This window comes from Melospiza melodia, chromosome 3 (assembly GCF_035770615.1).
Source record: "Melospiza melodia melodia isolate bMelMel2 chromosome 3, bMelMel2.pri, whole genome shotgun sequence".
In the NCBI taxonomy this organism is placed as follows: Eukaryota; Metazoa; Chordata; class Aves; order Passeriformes; family Passerellidae; genus Melospiza; species Melospiza melodia.
Window position 1 is genome coordinate 69,259,887 of NC_086196.1, and position 15,701 is coordinate 69,275,587.

The 15,701-nt window shown below is 44.9% G+C and overlaps 1 protein-coding gene across 1 annotated transcript; it reads right to left on the bottom strand.

Annotated features, from left to right (window-relative positions):
* Positions 1-9,536: 9,536 nt before the first annotated feature.
* BATF3 (basic leucine zipper ATF-like transcription factor 3) lies at positions 9,537-14,829 on the bottom strand. The gene is given in 4 exon segments (XM_063153487.1): positions 9,537-10,842; positions 13,277-13,381; positions 14,732-14,769; positions 14,772-14,829. Coding segments are annotated over 4 exon segments (387 nt in total). The 3' UTR covers positions 9,537-10,656.
* Between the last annotated feature and the right edge of the window lie 872 nt (positions 14,830-15,701).

The following is a 15,701-nucleotide window of genomic DNA, read 5'->3' on the forward strand; positions in this document are numbered from 1 at the left end:
CAAATACCACTGAGCTGAGAGATGGAGAGGAGCAGGTTTCACCCTGGCGTTTCTCACAAGATTAAAACCAAAACTTTTCACTCTTTGACTGCAGCAGCAATAAACCACAAGTAAGCACACTGTGGTATGCTTACCTTAAAGCCTCAGTGGCCTTTCAAGGGAACCAAGACATTTGAGTGAGAACTGAAGTGGGTTAGGCAGAGGTTTGTCCCTTTCTGTCAGTTCTGGTAATCAATGGGCAGAGGAGCAGGGTGACATCCATGCAGACAAAACTGTGGCTGCTGCATTTACCAGAAGCCATTTCTCAGTGCTCTTACTCAGCTGGAATGTACCCACATAAACATCCCTACTGAAATCAGTTTGTAAGCTAGCTGTCATCCATATCTATTTTAAAACTCCTTTGTACTGCCAAGATGGCATAAAGATGGGGCATGGGGAAGAAAAAGCAGGAGTGATGTTTCATTTTATGAATTTAGTTGGTAGGACCACGGTTTTGAGAACAGCAAGGCAAATCATTCAAGCACTTAACAGCATAAACTTAACAGCTGTTTGCAATTTCCCCCAAGATTTTGAGAAAATCTAGACTGCAATGCGCAGATTCACAGCCTGAATATGGATCCGTGCATGCATCTCTTTTGCCCTCACTGGGAGTATCAGCACACAATTAAATTAAAATATTTAAATTTGCTAACTGCAGTGCTGTAACAGTAATGCAAATCTTTTTTTGCAAACAAAGAAAGTCCACTTTCATGCCAAATATACATTAATTAAACTTGCCTCATACAATTCCCTGAGTGGACTGAAGGTTGGAAAGAAGTCTGCTCCATCAAACTCCATAGAATAACCCCAGAGAACTAACCCTGGGCTGCTAATTGAATGACATCAGAAAGCAGCCATCAGCCCTGTTCTGCCAATTTCCTAGACGCTGGAGAGCTTTGTCAGGAGTTGCATTAAATGATCTGTCATCAACTGAATATTAATCTCTCAGTATTTTATTACTCAGACCTAAACAGGGCCTTCTGGAGGGCATGAATTATTGGCAGTGGGAGGCAGTAATTACAAAGTGAGGTATAGTGTAGAAAATATGACAAGTGAGTTTAAATGTTGTCTGGGGACCATTTAATATTGTGCTGGCAAACATTGCATGCCACAAAATCATTTGAGAGAGAAGACATATAATGCAGGGAATCCAGCCTCTAAACAACAAGAAGGAACCCCAAAGCAGAAAATTGCATTTTTTTTGTTTCTCACATTGAGGCATAACCCGCCAGGCTCTGCTGCTATAATAGAGCAGTGGGTTCTGACAGTACCTTATGGAGGTGCTGAGTTTCTTCAATGTGCTGCAGGACTGGACACATTTTTTAACACGTGGTAATTTCTATAAATGAGATGTCATATTCCATGGCCTGCCTTTTGGGTGCCATGTGGCTGATGAGAGTCTTGCTGAACCCAAGGAAAAGGATCCAAGTAAAAGCAGAGGTAATTTGAGGTAATTTACACTACTTGTGTAAGTAGTGTAAATTTCCTCAAAATTTACACTATATCTGTCTGTCTGTCTGTCTGTCTATCTATCTATCTATCTATCCATCCATCCATCCATCCATCCATCCATCTATCTATCTATCTATCTACATATATTTACACTATATATATACACTAACTATGGATGTGATTCTGTTGTAGCTAAGCAAACATTTCAGTACAGAGAAAACTAAATCCCAATGAATTATTACAGCTAAAATATCACAACCTGAGCCAAGCATGAGCAGACACTGTGTATTCTTAAGGGATGGTAAGGAAAAATAAATCAAAGCACACTCACACAGGGGATCAGCTGGCACAGGCAGGGCATATGGCTGATAAAAAGATCAGAGGCTTTGGAAAGCATCACTGAGTTATTAGGAAGCCTCAGTCCATGAAACACAGAACCAACCTGTCCAGGTTATATGATACAGCTTGATGTTCCCACAACCATCATTATTACATGAGAAAGCATGAGTAAAAGCAGAGGAGTTTTGTTCAGGTGTATCAGGACATGGAAAAACCAGGAAAGTACTGGAGCATTTCCCTGAATTGCTACTCAGTGCAACAAACCCCCCTGTCCTGAAGAACTTGTATTGCTAGGCAAAATGGGCAGATGGTGGTGGGAAGAGATATATCTAACCTGATAAATGACAAACAGAAATGTACCTTGCAAAGCACAGTGGGCCTAAATGAAGAACATTTGTTTATTAAACAGGAGTTGAAGATGCATAGCAGAAAAGAAAAGTCAGTATTGTAAGGAAAACTGGAATGTTCCTGTGTACAAAAAGTAAAGACTCTGTGTATCCACTTGGGATAGATTTTTGCTTTCTTACTCACTACTATTTTTAATTTATATTCAGTAACCGAATCACTGCTCTTGAAATATTACTGTTTCATATAAAACACTATTTCAGTATAAAACAAGCAGCAGATGTGGAATGAGATTTTTATTAATAAATATTGCTTATTAATAATTAACAAATATTAATTTATTAATGCAACAGTTTTATATCCTTGTGTTATCATTTGTAATAGTATATACCTCAAATTTTTGAGAGCAAACCAAGATAATGACAGCTAAGAGTCTATGCACATGCATCTGATATCAGATATTGAGGTAAAAGTGAAATTGAAAACATATAATCTGGTTTTTCTTTTGAATGCATACACCTGGTACTTAAAAAGTAAAATAATTTATTTTTCCTGAATATTATAAAATGTATAATTTGGTATCAAAGTAATTATCTACAAATGTATGTTGTTTTGTGAAATTGCAGTTGGAGGTGTACAGAAGAAAACCCCAAACAAATAATGATGGAAAACCAATTAGTGGAAACTGTGAGAATTTTTTTTCATGTGAATTAAGTGGAATATATGGAGCTTTGCAAAATATCAATCAAAATTATATAAAAAGCTGATAATAATAATTTAGAGTGAAAATATTTTGATTACACAATATCTTAACAAGACGGTAAAAATACAGGAGTGTTGGGAGGTGAGTGCCATTCAGCATTTCTCATAAAAAGCCTGGCTGGTTATGTAGCTTTGTTTTACAGCCCTCAATCACCCATATCCCCCTCTATGCTCCTCTGCTTGAGCTGTGTCCACAGGAAGATGCTGTTCTTGCTGCAAGCTGCTCTGCGTGGGCTGGCTCAGCGGCTTGGATCTGGAACTGCAGGCGGAAGGAGGGTGGAAGCACCAGCAGGACAAAGGTTCACACACAGGAAGGCTCCATCAACAATTTACTCACCTGGAAAACAGGACAATACCTAAGCTGTGGTCAGCAATTTCCTCACCTGTATGATTAAAAAGGCTCTTTCAAATTTGATTGCTCTTGGCTATTAACCAAGCCCTTTAACAGAGCTGATGAATCAGCTGCCCCTAGAGAGGGATGAGCAAGGGTGGTTAACCTCTCAGTGCACTGACAGAATAGGTCCTGGGTCCATACTGGAACTTAGCAAACAAATGGGATGACCAGAATTTACAAGGGAAATTTCTAGCTTATGTACTATTGTCATTTACTGTAAGAAATGAAAGAAAAAAAAATTCATCTCTAGAGATTATTTACCTCGCACCCAATAGTGCACTTGGAAATTACTGTGTCCTAAAACAGCTCTGATAAGCAAAGATGAAACTCAAATAGCTAAAAGGGAACTAAAAGAGCTCTTGCTTAGTATCAAATCCTGTTTTAAAACTTTCTGCTCTTAAAGACATCCTGTTTATATATTTAATCAATGAACTGGATGTAAGACAAACAAAAATGGCCTGCAATCTTCTGTGAAATGCATATTTGCAGAGATGGAGTAACTCAGCTTTTAAAGTAAACAGCTAAACAGCTTGGGAAATTCCCCAAATTCCTGGTAGATTTTGTTTCTGTTCTCTGTGAACAGTGTTCTATTTTATTTTTTTTTTATTCTGGGAACATACCATGGTTCAATGGTAGGCATTTAGAAAACTCCCCCTTTTTCTGCTCTTTCCTTATATGGATCTAATCAAAGAATTCAATTTGGTAAAACTCTTCCTGTGACAAAACCTTGCATCTGATCTCCTGTGAAAATGAGTTTCTGGTTAAAGAACTCTTAGGGGATTGCTTTGTTTGTTTTGAGACCTGCTTTGTTTTAAAGTTCAATTGCAAGCCTTCTCCAAAGAGAATAAGGATATGGGGAAGAGGAAATATTTTGGATCAGCAGTGTACTCAATTCATCCCACATGAAATACATGACCTTCATCCCAAAACTAAGTGGGCTGCACACACACATGCCAACCCACAAAATTGCTCATGTGCATCATTTCTGCTGGAGGACTTTCTGATGTCTTTCTTCTGACAGGTAGAAAGTTCTTCACATAACATTCTTCTGTTCTTCAAAAACAAGAACAGGTTATAGCTATTTATTCTTCTACTAACACTACTACTTCTCTATGACAGCCCTCACATGATCTTTACTCTGATGTTGTTACATAGAAAATGATCCCATCACTTTGCAGACTTTGTCTCTGGAAAAATAATTCTTTATTCCCCTAACCCTCCAGTAGCCCTTCTGTGTACCTGTACTAGTTTTGGTTCACCTTTCTTTATCGTGGTTGAGCAGAAATGTACACAGTATTTCAGATGAGGTCTGGCCAGGCTCTCACATAATTACATTGATATTTCTATTCTATAGTTCTATTTTAAGAACACAGATAGACAAATAAAGAAATAGCCCCATCACTGTGCATCTGAGTGCCTGTCTTTCCTTCTTTTTGCTCCACTGCATTGCTGCCTCAACATCAGTTGCTGATGTGCTTTTGCTGTTCCTTCTGTTGGCATTTCCAACTCAGGAGTCCCCACCTTGTGACAGAAATTCTTGTGAATTGCTCTTCAAGTGTGTGACTGCACTTGGCATTGTGGCAGGATGCTAGATAATGTCATCTAGGTCCTCTTGTCCCCAGAAGGCTGGAGCAGATGATCTCTCAGGGTTCCTTCCAGCATGGGCTGTCCCATGGTTCTATGAATAATGGCAAGGCTATTCCCTTCTGCAAGGTCGTGCAGTCTCTTTTGCAGGATATTTCAGTCTTCTCCTGTAGTAATGGTCCCTTTGTACCCAAAGTCTTTACCAAAGACTTATCTAAACAAGAGAGGTCTGTGACCAGTCCTTGAGAACCTCCACTTATAAACAATTTCTTAGCCTAATAGCTCTCTCTTCAAAAATAACTTTTGCCATTTTCCTTCAGCTAATTCTACTTTTTTCAATAGCTAGTCCTATTTTTCAATTCTTGCACAACTTCTCCAGCTGAAGCAATTGTATCTTATATGGCATTGCATCAAATATTGAAGCAGTGTCTTGTTGCTTATTCCTTATTGTCAATTATTTACCTGAGACAGACAATAAATTAGTACTCTCAAGATTCAGTTTACAATGGGAAGACAAATTTTAATAATCTGCTTATCCCAAGAGAGACTACTTACAACCTTTGCTTAGAATGTCAAGAGCTCTGATATTTTAATAATTTAGAATAATGAAAACATGACAATAAGCTCATTATATGACAGTGAAAGGAGAAAGCTTTTCCACCTGACTGGAGATGTACCCACCCTGTGTTCCAGGGGAATGGTCTGGGCAGACTTCACTGGACTGCAGCCACAGGGGTGCAGCAAGCTCTGCCAGCAGCCTGTAGAACTTCATAAACACATACAATAAAAGCTCTCCTACTGCAAATTGAAAGCAAACACAGGTTTTACAGGTGTCATTTTCTCTTTGGCTCCATGAAGAAGCTGCTTCAGGATGAGATAAGCTGTGACACTGGAGCATGCAAGCTATTCAGCACTGACTCCACGAACCAATGTTTTTATTCTACACCAAGACCTTTGTGGTTAAGTTTTTCCACTTCTAAAGAGAACAGTAATGATTACTTTACAGCAGACCAAACTCATAATTAGCAGGAAACAAGTTATTTGCAAAAGCTATGCCAGCTATTTTCACAATACATTTGATGTCATGATTTCAAAATTCTGCAGTGAGAAAAGATTCCTACTCTACCATTACAGTTTTTTTCCATAGGAGCTATGTAGGAAAAAAATATCTGAAAGAATGCCAGAAATGGAGCATGCAATCCCAGGGATGATTGTTAGTACAGTTTCTTTATTAAGAAGTGCCCACTTCCAGTGAGCCTGTAGCTATTCTTGAGTTAAATATTACCCAAGTGAGTAAGCAAAGGACTGCATGTCCTCTGAGGCAGCTGTAGGACCGTTTCTACTTCCAGTGAAATTGAGGTAAATCCCACATTTCTGCAAAGAATGAACCCACATTCTTTCCCTCCCTTTTGGATGTGTGCCCATACCACATGCTCTCTGTACATGTAAGATGTTTCTCCAATGACCACTTGACAGTAACCCAGGGTTTACAAACAGAAAATTCCTCCCCTCCTATAAAGAGAATAGCATTTAGTCTTCGTGACAGAAGATAACCCCCCCACTTCTCCTGCTAATCAGACATGCTTCCTTCCTGTAACAGGAATTATATCACTGCACTGATGGGAAGAAAAGGGATTTTTTTTAATGGTTGTTTTATCTATCACTTTCACTGAGACAGAAATTCAAGACTGATTCACAGATGGAAACCCCAAATGCCAAGCAGCAAAGCATTCATCTATGGACAGGAAACAGCATGGGTTTGATAGGCTAAAGTAAAGGTTATGCCACCTTCAAGTACTTTTTAAAAGACTGTACTGACACCTTCCTTAATACTTGTGTGACCAAAAAAGGCACACATCAGAGCCTTTAATCACATACAGGGTATACAAGTGAAGTGCAATTTCCATGTGGCCCTACAGATCAGCCTTGATCCTGTAAAACTGATTCCATTAAGGCAAGTTTACCAAGCTGTGTGGAAACAGAAGGATACAGGAAGAAGAAAAAAAAAGTGGCATTTGAAATAATGAACTACAAAGGCTAGTGAAAGTACCAAATGCAGATGAGATCAGGAGGCATTGCAGAAGGAGCACTAAATTACAGTAACTGGTACCAGGGCAAAGAACACAAAGTCTGTAGAACTGGCTGGTTTGATTTATTTTTTTAAAAATATATACTTTCAGTGAGACTGGATAAGTACATGAAGGACTTATAAATGTTCACAGGCATGAATGTAAAATACCAGTGGGAAGGAGCAAGACTTTCTAATAAGCTCTCCTGAGGTACAACAATTGATCTCTGTCACATAAGCAGTAATGGGAAGCTTGACCTTGCCTTTCTGTTGATTTTTTTAGCTTTGGAGGCTAAAATTAATTTTTTAAAATATAATCATTTTTAATCTGACCCAACTAAACCCAAAAGAAAATAATAGATAAATAGCTGAATTGGACCCAGTCTGTTCCTAAAAGAAATATTTTTGTCTGTAAGTTTGTAGGATGCACTTTGCTTCTTCATTAGACTCATAGAAAATGAAAAAAAAAAAGAAATCCAAACTGAATCTAGACAAACTGTAACCTTCACTGTGAACCTAAAAGGCAAAATCCAGCTTTGTTAGCAACCCTCATCTCCATGACACATCCACAAATAAGACTGCAGTTCACAGTGCACCTCACATGAACCCTGATCTGAATATAGAAAAGATCTTCCCTATTCACCTGCATCTGAAAATCATGTGGATGTGATACAGACCACATTTTTGTGGGGAACAAGTCAAACCAACTGGAAGCTTTTTGAAGCTACAGTACATCAAGTGGGATTTTAGCCATATATAGATGTGAAACCTTTTTTTTTCATGGGGTAACACTGCTGCAAAAGGAGAGGTTTGGATCTGAAAAAGAATTTTCTGTTGCTTCCTTAACAAATGGCCTTTTTCCTTTCTGTTCTCCTTTCTGGTTCCCTATTCATGTAAAAATTATCCCAGGCTCCAGAACATGCTTTCTGTTTTGAAGTTTCCTGTAAATCAATATCTTTACACACAGCTCGTGCAAAAAGCATAATCTGTATGTGCAGGGACACAGAAGCCTTTAACAGCTCATGGTCTTTGTCAAGTCATGATTCAGCTATCACATTAATTCTATAAATATATCAGAATGCTGGACTTAAGTGGCTTGGGATACTAATTTTGTTCACTTCTTTTACTTGAGGCTCCCAGCTGCCTTTGAACATCAGTCACACAATATACTGATTGGTGAAGTGTCTTAGTGCCTCTATCAAGTAGAATGATGCAAAAGGCCCTTTGGAAATATTCCTGGGAAAAAAAGTGATGCAAGAGATGGAGGAAGAAGCAACCCATGCCCTACTGTTACTAAAGGACATGATGCACAGGAAGAGCTGGAGTTGTACCCTGAGGTTGTGGGGGAAAAGTGAGGACAGTGAGGGCTCCCACAGGGCTCCCAGCCCTCCCAAGGAACAGCAGCATATTCTTGGACTCAGGTTGTTGTCTCCATCACACAACATTGCTGGGAATTCTGCTGTCTTCCCCTGTACACTCTGCATAGACATTGTACAATTAATACAGCAATGAATCCAGTGCAGAGACCATGGATTAAAACTTTAACTGCAGAACAAGAACAATTCTTACTGATGGGAAGTTTACCACAGAATTGGATATGACACCAAGTGACAAGCTGGAGTCAGTTTCTAGACAGATGTCTAGAAGAATACTTGTGTAAGGAGGAGGGTCTCACACAGGGAACTAGATTTCTACTTCTAGAAGAGAGCATCTGTGGAACAAAAGTCTTTAGAAGGATTCTGCTGGGATGGACTGTCTTGGACTAATTGATCTTTCCTCACATTTTTGAGGGTCCACAGAGCTCCATATGTGAGACCAGCTTTGTACAGTCCTGACCTCAATTAGATACTTCCCAGTGAGCTGCACACACCTAGTTAAGAGATATGAATTATTCCCTCTCATCCTAAATTGTGACAGGTTTTGCCAGAGTGAATGTTGTTCATTTCCACCATGCCACTCCTTCTCCATTACACCTCTACTCTGCCCAGATTACACAGTGGCATCCAGTGCCTGAGGGAATGTGGTGTGTGGATGAATATTCATGGGACATCTTCCATTCTTAAGGGTGACACACTGAGCAGTTTCAAGGACATTTCCCAAAATTCGAATCTTGAGCTGTACTGAGACTTTTGATTTCCTAGGGAGAGACTGCAGCAGATTCTCTCTGTGGGATGACTCAGTTCTTATGGGACCATAAGGAACTCTGAAGAGAGCATTTAGGCTGCAGATGCAAATTCTGGAAATTCTCTTGGGAACAACCTAACACATAATTTAAAGAAGCCAACAGCTCATCTGGAGTTTCTATCCTAAGACAATGGTACAAGAGGGCCCTTTAGAAGGCAGAGTTGACTACATGGTTCTCCAAATTCTATCTTGGCAGTGATCAGCAATGCACCATTCTACTAAAGAAACTTAAAAAAAAAAAAAAGTTAAAAAAAAATAACATCCAGACATTTCAGATCATATTCTGCTGATAAATACTGTGATCCTGGTGAGGGGAGAAATTAATCCCATGAGTTTAACTGAAAAAAAATTCCAAATGCTGAAGTGAGAGAGTTGGCAATAAGGAGGAGATTTTTATTATCCGAAGGTGCTCTTTGACTGTGAAATACTGTGAGAAAAAGACCTTTTGCTGGTTCCCAAGCTACAGCATCCACATTTCAAGAGGTTGACACTGTTAGGAATCTTCAGAGAAAGTAAACACAATTTTCTGTGTATTTCTCAATAACATTGCAATCGTACTTCCTTTTTGTAACCGATAAGAAAAACAGAATGTTTTTCTTTCAAGCAATTATCAAACACCTTCAGTGTGGACATAGAACAAAATGCTTAGCAAAACTCAATCCACAGACAAAATCTTCCAGAGGCAATAAGCAAGATGAAGGAAGGATGAAGATACTTGTTCATTTCCAGTGGGTGCATTAAGAGAGTAAATTTTAAAATCTGCTTTTTAAAACAATGTTTAAAACCATCAAACTCTGTTTGCTTTTCTTCCACACAGAGCAGACAATCACCATCAGAAACTGACCAGGCCGTATTTTAGGATATAAAACACTCCAAGGACTAATGCCAGTAGGGCTGATGATTTGGAATATTAAAGACTAAGAAAACTCTTTTGTTACACACACTTCAAAAGAGGAACCAATGAAGAGGCGATAAGTAAATAATAGAACAACTAACAGCAAAATTAGCATTAGACTTTGGCATCAACCAGCAAATGAAAAGCAGAGATGCTATAAAGACATCGATTATTGAAGAAGGTGGAGAACATTATAGAGATGAGACATCATTTTTATTAACCAAACCTGTTTAGAGAGATAAAACCCAGCAGCCTGATCATGACAGGCATGGGTGACAAGTGACAAAGGGTTACTGGCAGTGGATGTGTGGGAGGAAGGCATTCCAGGCTGGGGTTGGTACTTTTCCCTGTCTACACTCCATCGCTCCATAGTGAGCTGCACAGCACTTTGACATTTCCAAAGGCAAAACCATGGCTTGAAGAGTCTACCAAGTTAGAAGCTGCTGTTCAAATTGTCTTTTTTTCCATGCTGGTGTTTTCCTGAGATTCAGAAGACTGTAACATTTCAACGTGGAGTAGAGCTGCGGCAGCTCTTGAAACCTCCCGTTAATGGCACTTTCACGCATCACACTGAGAGGTGATTGAGGAGGGCACTCATCTTGGTAGGCAGCTGGCAAGTGCATCAGGCCTTGGTATGGTCACAAAGTTCATGGTGCAGTGCAATAGTGGACAGATCTTTTCATGATCCTTCAACACTTCACTCAAGTGTTTCATTTCATCTGTTAGCTTTCCGATTTCTCTTTTCAGGGAGGTATTTTCTTGCTCAAGAGACTCATATTCCTGGAAGGAGGGGAAAGAAAAGAAACAACAACTTACAGTCAAAACATTCCTTTCAGTGCTTCCACCTCGAGTACGTTCACATAACAGTAGAAAAACAGTGTGGTTTCTTAGTACAACTTACAAAGTGCTAAGAGAAAGACAGACCCAGCCTGGGTGCTGGAACAGGGAAGGTGCTTTACAACCTGTGCCCTGAGCGCACTGGGATTCCTTTCACAGCCCTAGAGACCAGGAGATGCCACCTGCCCTCAGAGTCCCCAGGAGCCCAGGGCTGCAGGCAGGGATGGCTGTGTCCCCTGGTGGCCTCTTCCACCCCGGGCTGCCTCTGATGGCAAGGGCCAAGATGGACTCTGCACGGTGAGGTCAGAGAAAATGAAAGCACTGACTGCTGAGAGGTGCTGGGAAAACCCAACCCAGTGCCTGGCACTGCTGGTGAGAGAAGGGCAGCCGTTGCCCCAGGGCAGTGCAGGGAAAAGCCATTTATCCAGGCTGGCACAGCATGTCCAGCGCTCTCCTCCAGGCCTGCCAGAGCTTGTAGCCACCTTCTCAGAAGCCTGAGAACTCAGGAGGAGGGAAGCATCATGCTAGCTTGAGGCCAGACTCATTCTGTCACCAGAAGGCCAGACCAGTGCCTTTGGTTATCCCTGACCTGACTGCTTTTGAGCTAAGGCTTCTCTGGCAATAAACAAGCTGCTGTTAACTGCAGAGGAATTTTGAGTTGCTCTGCAGCATGCATGTGATGGATGCAAGACACCTGTGCTACATTTTTTGATAACTGTGTGTCCCAAGTGTCCCTGCTTCTAAGCCTTCCCATCCCAAAGAGCAGACAGCTGGAGGTTCAGGGCCAGCCCACTGAAAACCTGCAGATGGATGTCTTGCTGCTGGCCCAAGGCTCAACACCCACCCACTCAATCTCACCTCCCTGGGAAAACTCCAGAGAAAACTTCAAAGCCTACACGTGCCTGAAAGGCAGCAGGGAGAGGCTCTCATGCAACGTTGTCCTGGGCAGCCTGGCACTGCCTCTGCTCCCCTCTGCTGCAGAACTTTGGGCCCCTGGCCCTCCCTCACACCCCTGAGCCACCTCTCACAGAGTGAAACAGGCACAGTCCTCCTAATACAGCACACAGCACTGGAGCCAAACTCCAGCCAAGCTGTCTTACCCCCACTGTCATTCTGCTCATCTCTTCTTGCCCCAAACCCCATGGTCCTGGGTTTTGGAATAAATGTTGCTGTCCCATTGCTCAGTCTCATTTTCAGGGGTGAAACTGTCACGTTGTTCTTGCTAAGAATGAATTTCCATTCAACCAGATGTGCCCACAGCTGGCAAAACCTGTGTGCCTCAAAATGAAGATTCCCAGCACGAGGAAGATCCTCAAGTTCAGGAGCAACATCAGATAGGCTGCAGGATGGCACAGGGCCCAAAAATGATTCCACAAAAGCCAGGGCTTACCCCTTTTCAGAACTACCCTGCACCTGGCTTTCTCAGGCGCTGACTCAGAGGAGATCTGGGAAAAACCAAGCCCAAAACTCCCCACACTGTCCCTCTTAGTCTCTGCTAACTGCTGGCAAATCCTTGCACAGTGAGAAAGAAAAAAGCCCGTGATGAACCTTCAGAGCTGAGCAACTGACTCAGCCACAGTGGCGGTCAGTTTTGTGCTGCAAAAGTGACACCTGCCCCAAAAGCTGACACCTGGCGACAAGAGCACTGTGGTGTGAGCTAACATCCAAAATCAGAGAAAAGGGATCCCTGTCCTCCAGTGTTTGCACTGGGACACAAGAGAAGCACAACACATTGTGATATGAAGAGCTTCTGTAAGAATCAATTACTTTCATTTCATCTGTTTGGGCACCCACTGTGTCTTTTCAAGGCATACAAGTGTAACAGCTAGCCAAGCCGAGCTCTCACCCTTACAGGTTCCCAAGTTCCTAAGAAGCTTTTTCAGCTGGGTATGTCTGGGAATCCTGTTGATGACACCACAGTTCTAGAATTTATTTAAGCCAGCATTGCCACTGCATGATCCCCTCCTCTTCCATCACCTTCTGCCTTGTAAGACAGCAAGAATTCATCCACTGTCACAGCAAACGTGACAAGCGTAACACTATTACAGAAGAAAATGGTTCTGGTTTAGCCCAAAGGAGCCCTGTGATCCCATTCTTTGGGGGTCACAGGAAGAGCAAAAGAGGGAGGACGAGGCAAGGGCTAGACCATGTCTCTCTCTTCCTAGCAGTGTCACTGAAGGCAGAGCTGCACTGTCCAAGAGCAGCATCAGTGTCTGGAGTACCCGACCAGGCATCCCATAGCACGCTTTCAGTGCCTCACACCCACAGCTCTCTGAGCAGGATTGTGTGAAAACAGGCCCATGCCTGCTTAAGAATTCCAGTTTATTGTAAAGTCCTGTGCTTGGTACCCAAGCCATGCCTGCAAAGAACCAAGTACCTCATGAAGTTTATCTGCTTTCTGCGTTTGCTTCTTCCGGCTCCTCTGCGCAGCAACTCGATTCTTTTCTCTCCTCCTTACTTTTCTGTCATCTTCTTCCCGACTCTGGAAGACACCAGCCAGAAACACTTCGCTAGTTTGCAAGGTGCACACAGAAGATGCCCGAAGTCGGGTGTGCAACTTCCTGAGAACGAACGTTTCCAACTTTACAGCGCTGATGCTCGGTCTCCCAGAGACCGCATGGTCCCTGCAAACAGCAGCGCATCCCTCGGCCCCGGTGCACGGGCGGGCCCGAAGCGGAGGGGGGGGAAGCCGGCAGGCTGCTGAGGGATGCCGCAGGGGCATTGCTACTGATGGGGGAAGCTGGGGCAACGCAGGCTGCCGGGGATGCCGCAGAGCCCCGCGGGCAGGGGCATTGCTGCTGCTGGGGGGAGCTGGGGCACGGCAGGCTGTCCGGGGGATGCCGCAGGGGCATTGCTACTGATGGGGGAAGCTGGGGCACGGCAGGCTGCCGGGGATGCCGCAGAGCCCCGCGGGCAGGGGCATTGCTGCTGCTGGGGGGAGCTGGGTAGCCGAGCGGGGACCGGCGCTCCCGCTCTGCCGGCAGTGTTTTACACCTGCCTCGCTCCGGCGCGGCCGACGGGCGGAGGTGCGAGCAGCGGGCAGGAAAGCGCTGCTCCCTTCCCGGCTGCCCGCGGCTGGGGAAGAGCCGCTGCCCCGCCGTGCCCCGGCGCTCTCCACGCACCGCCCGCGCTCCCACCCGGGAAGAGCCGGCGCGGCGGCGCCTCCCGGGAAAAGAAGGGCCGATGCCCAGGGCAGGGGGCACCCCCGGCGCGGCGCTGCCCGGCGTGACTCAGCCCCATGTGCCCGCCCGCCCTGCGCAGCCCGGTGCCTACCTGCTGGCCGCCCTCGGCCGCCGCGCCCCGGGACAGCGCGCTGGCCCCCGCCGCCGCCGCCGCCGGGAGGGCGCAGGACATGCCGGCGCCGCCGAGCCGCCCGCAGGGCTCCCCCGGCCCGCGGGGGTGCGAGTGCCGGCAGCGGAGGGAAGGGAGCGCAAGGGCAGGGAGGGGCGGGCCGGGGCAGGGGACGCGCCGCCCCGGGCCGGGGGTGCCGCCGCCAGGTGCCGGAGCGGCCGGGGCGGAGCTGCCGCCCACATGGCCCTCACATGGCGCCCGCCCGCACCGGGAACCCGGGACCACCGGGCCGCCCCATCCCGCGCTGCTCCCCGCGGGGACCGCCCCCCGGGACCGCCGGGAGCCGCGGAAAGTCCGGGTCACGGCGCTGCCGGGCAGGAGCTGCCTGAAAATCCCCCCGGAGAGCCCCAGCCCCGCGGGCCGGCTGGGTTCGACGCCCCCTCGGGCGGCCTGACTCGCTCCTTCGCCTGCAGAATTGAACTCCCCGCAGTTTCTGTGCTCTCCCGGCTGCCCCGGAGCCCGTGTGCTCCCCGCTGCTCACCTCCGGCCGCTCCTGCACGCCGCGCTCCTGCGACATCGGCAGCTCCACATGCGGCACAGCCAGCTCAGCCCGGGATCGTGGGTGTGAGGACACGGCATCCGTCCTGGGATAAAGCGATTTTCACTTTCGCTACTCACCCTGTTCCTTTAAATAATAAGGAAATGCGACAGACTTCTTGTAAAGGCAAAGCCGGACCAAGAATGCTGGAAATACAGTTGCTGCAGACAAAAATCTTTCTCTTCCATTATTCTGTCGAGAGTATTTTAACAGAACACTGTTTCTTTTACCTCTCAGAATACCTTTTTGCATTTTAATTGCAGTTACCTTGGCCTCATGCTCTGAAAGGGAGTGTTTGTACTGACAGCTACTTCAACATCCTTGCTTTTCTGCAAAAGGATTTGTACCCTCCTGGCTGTACTCAGCTCACAGAGGTGAACACATGGCCATGAGAGGAGGGTGTGTGCCCCCCAACTGCAGGGCAGTCGGTCACAAAGCCCCAGGTATCTCCATAAATCTGATACTTCCCTTTTTTTCTGGTTTCCTCAGCAGCTTGAGTCATCCAGCTTAGATGAAGTTATAGAGTTGGCAAACTGAGTAAATATAGACTATCCTTCCAGGAAGATCTGGCTAACAGTTCATGCTTAAGGTGAGGGAACCATGCTCCCCCGAGTCCAAGAGTCAAAGTGACGCCTGTGCTCTGCCACATGTTTCCTGGTAGGCTCTGGGACTGTGACTACAAGGCTTGAGCACGACTTCCTTGGTTTGAAGGGCTTCTCCCCAGCTGTTCCACCTCAAAGCAGCTTGTATCTCAATCCTCCAGGCTATCCATGAATTTATTTGATTTTGCACTTTTCCAAGAGCTTCTCCGACCCTGGAGGACCGAGTCCCTGTGAGTCTTGCCACCCTAACAGCCCTGGGGAGGTGGCTGGTGACCACAGCTGGGAAGAACGCTTGCCAATATACCCTGACC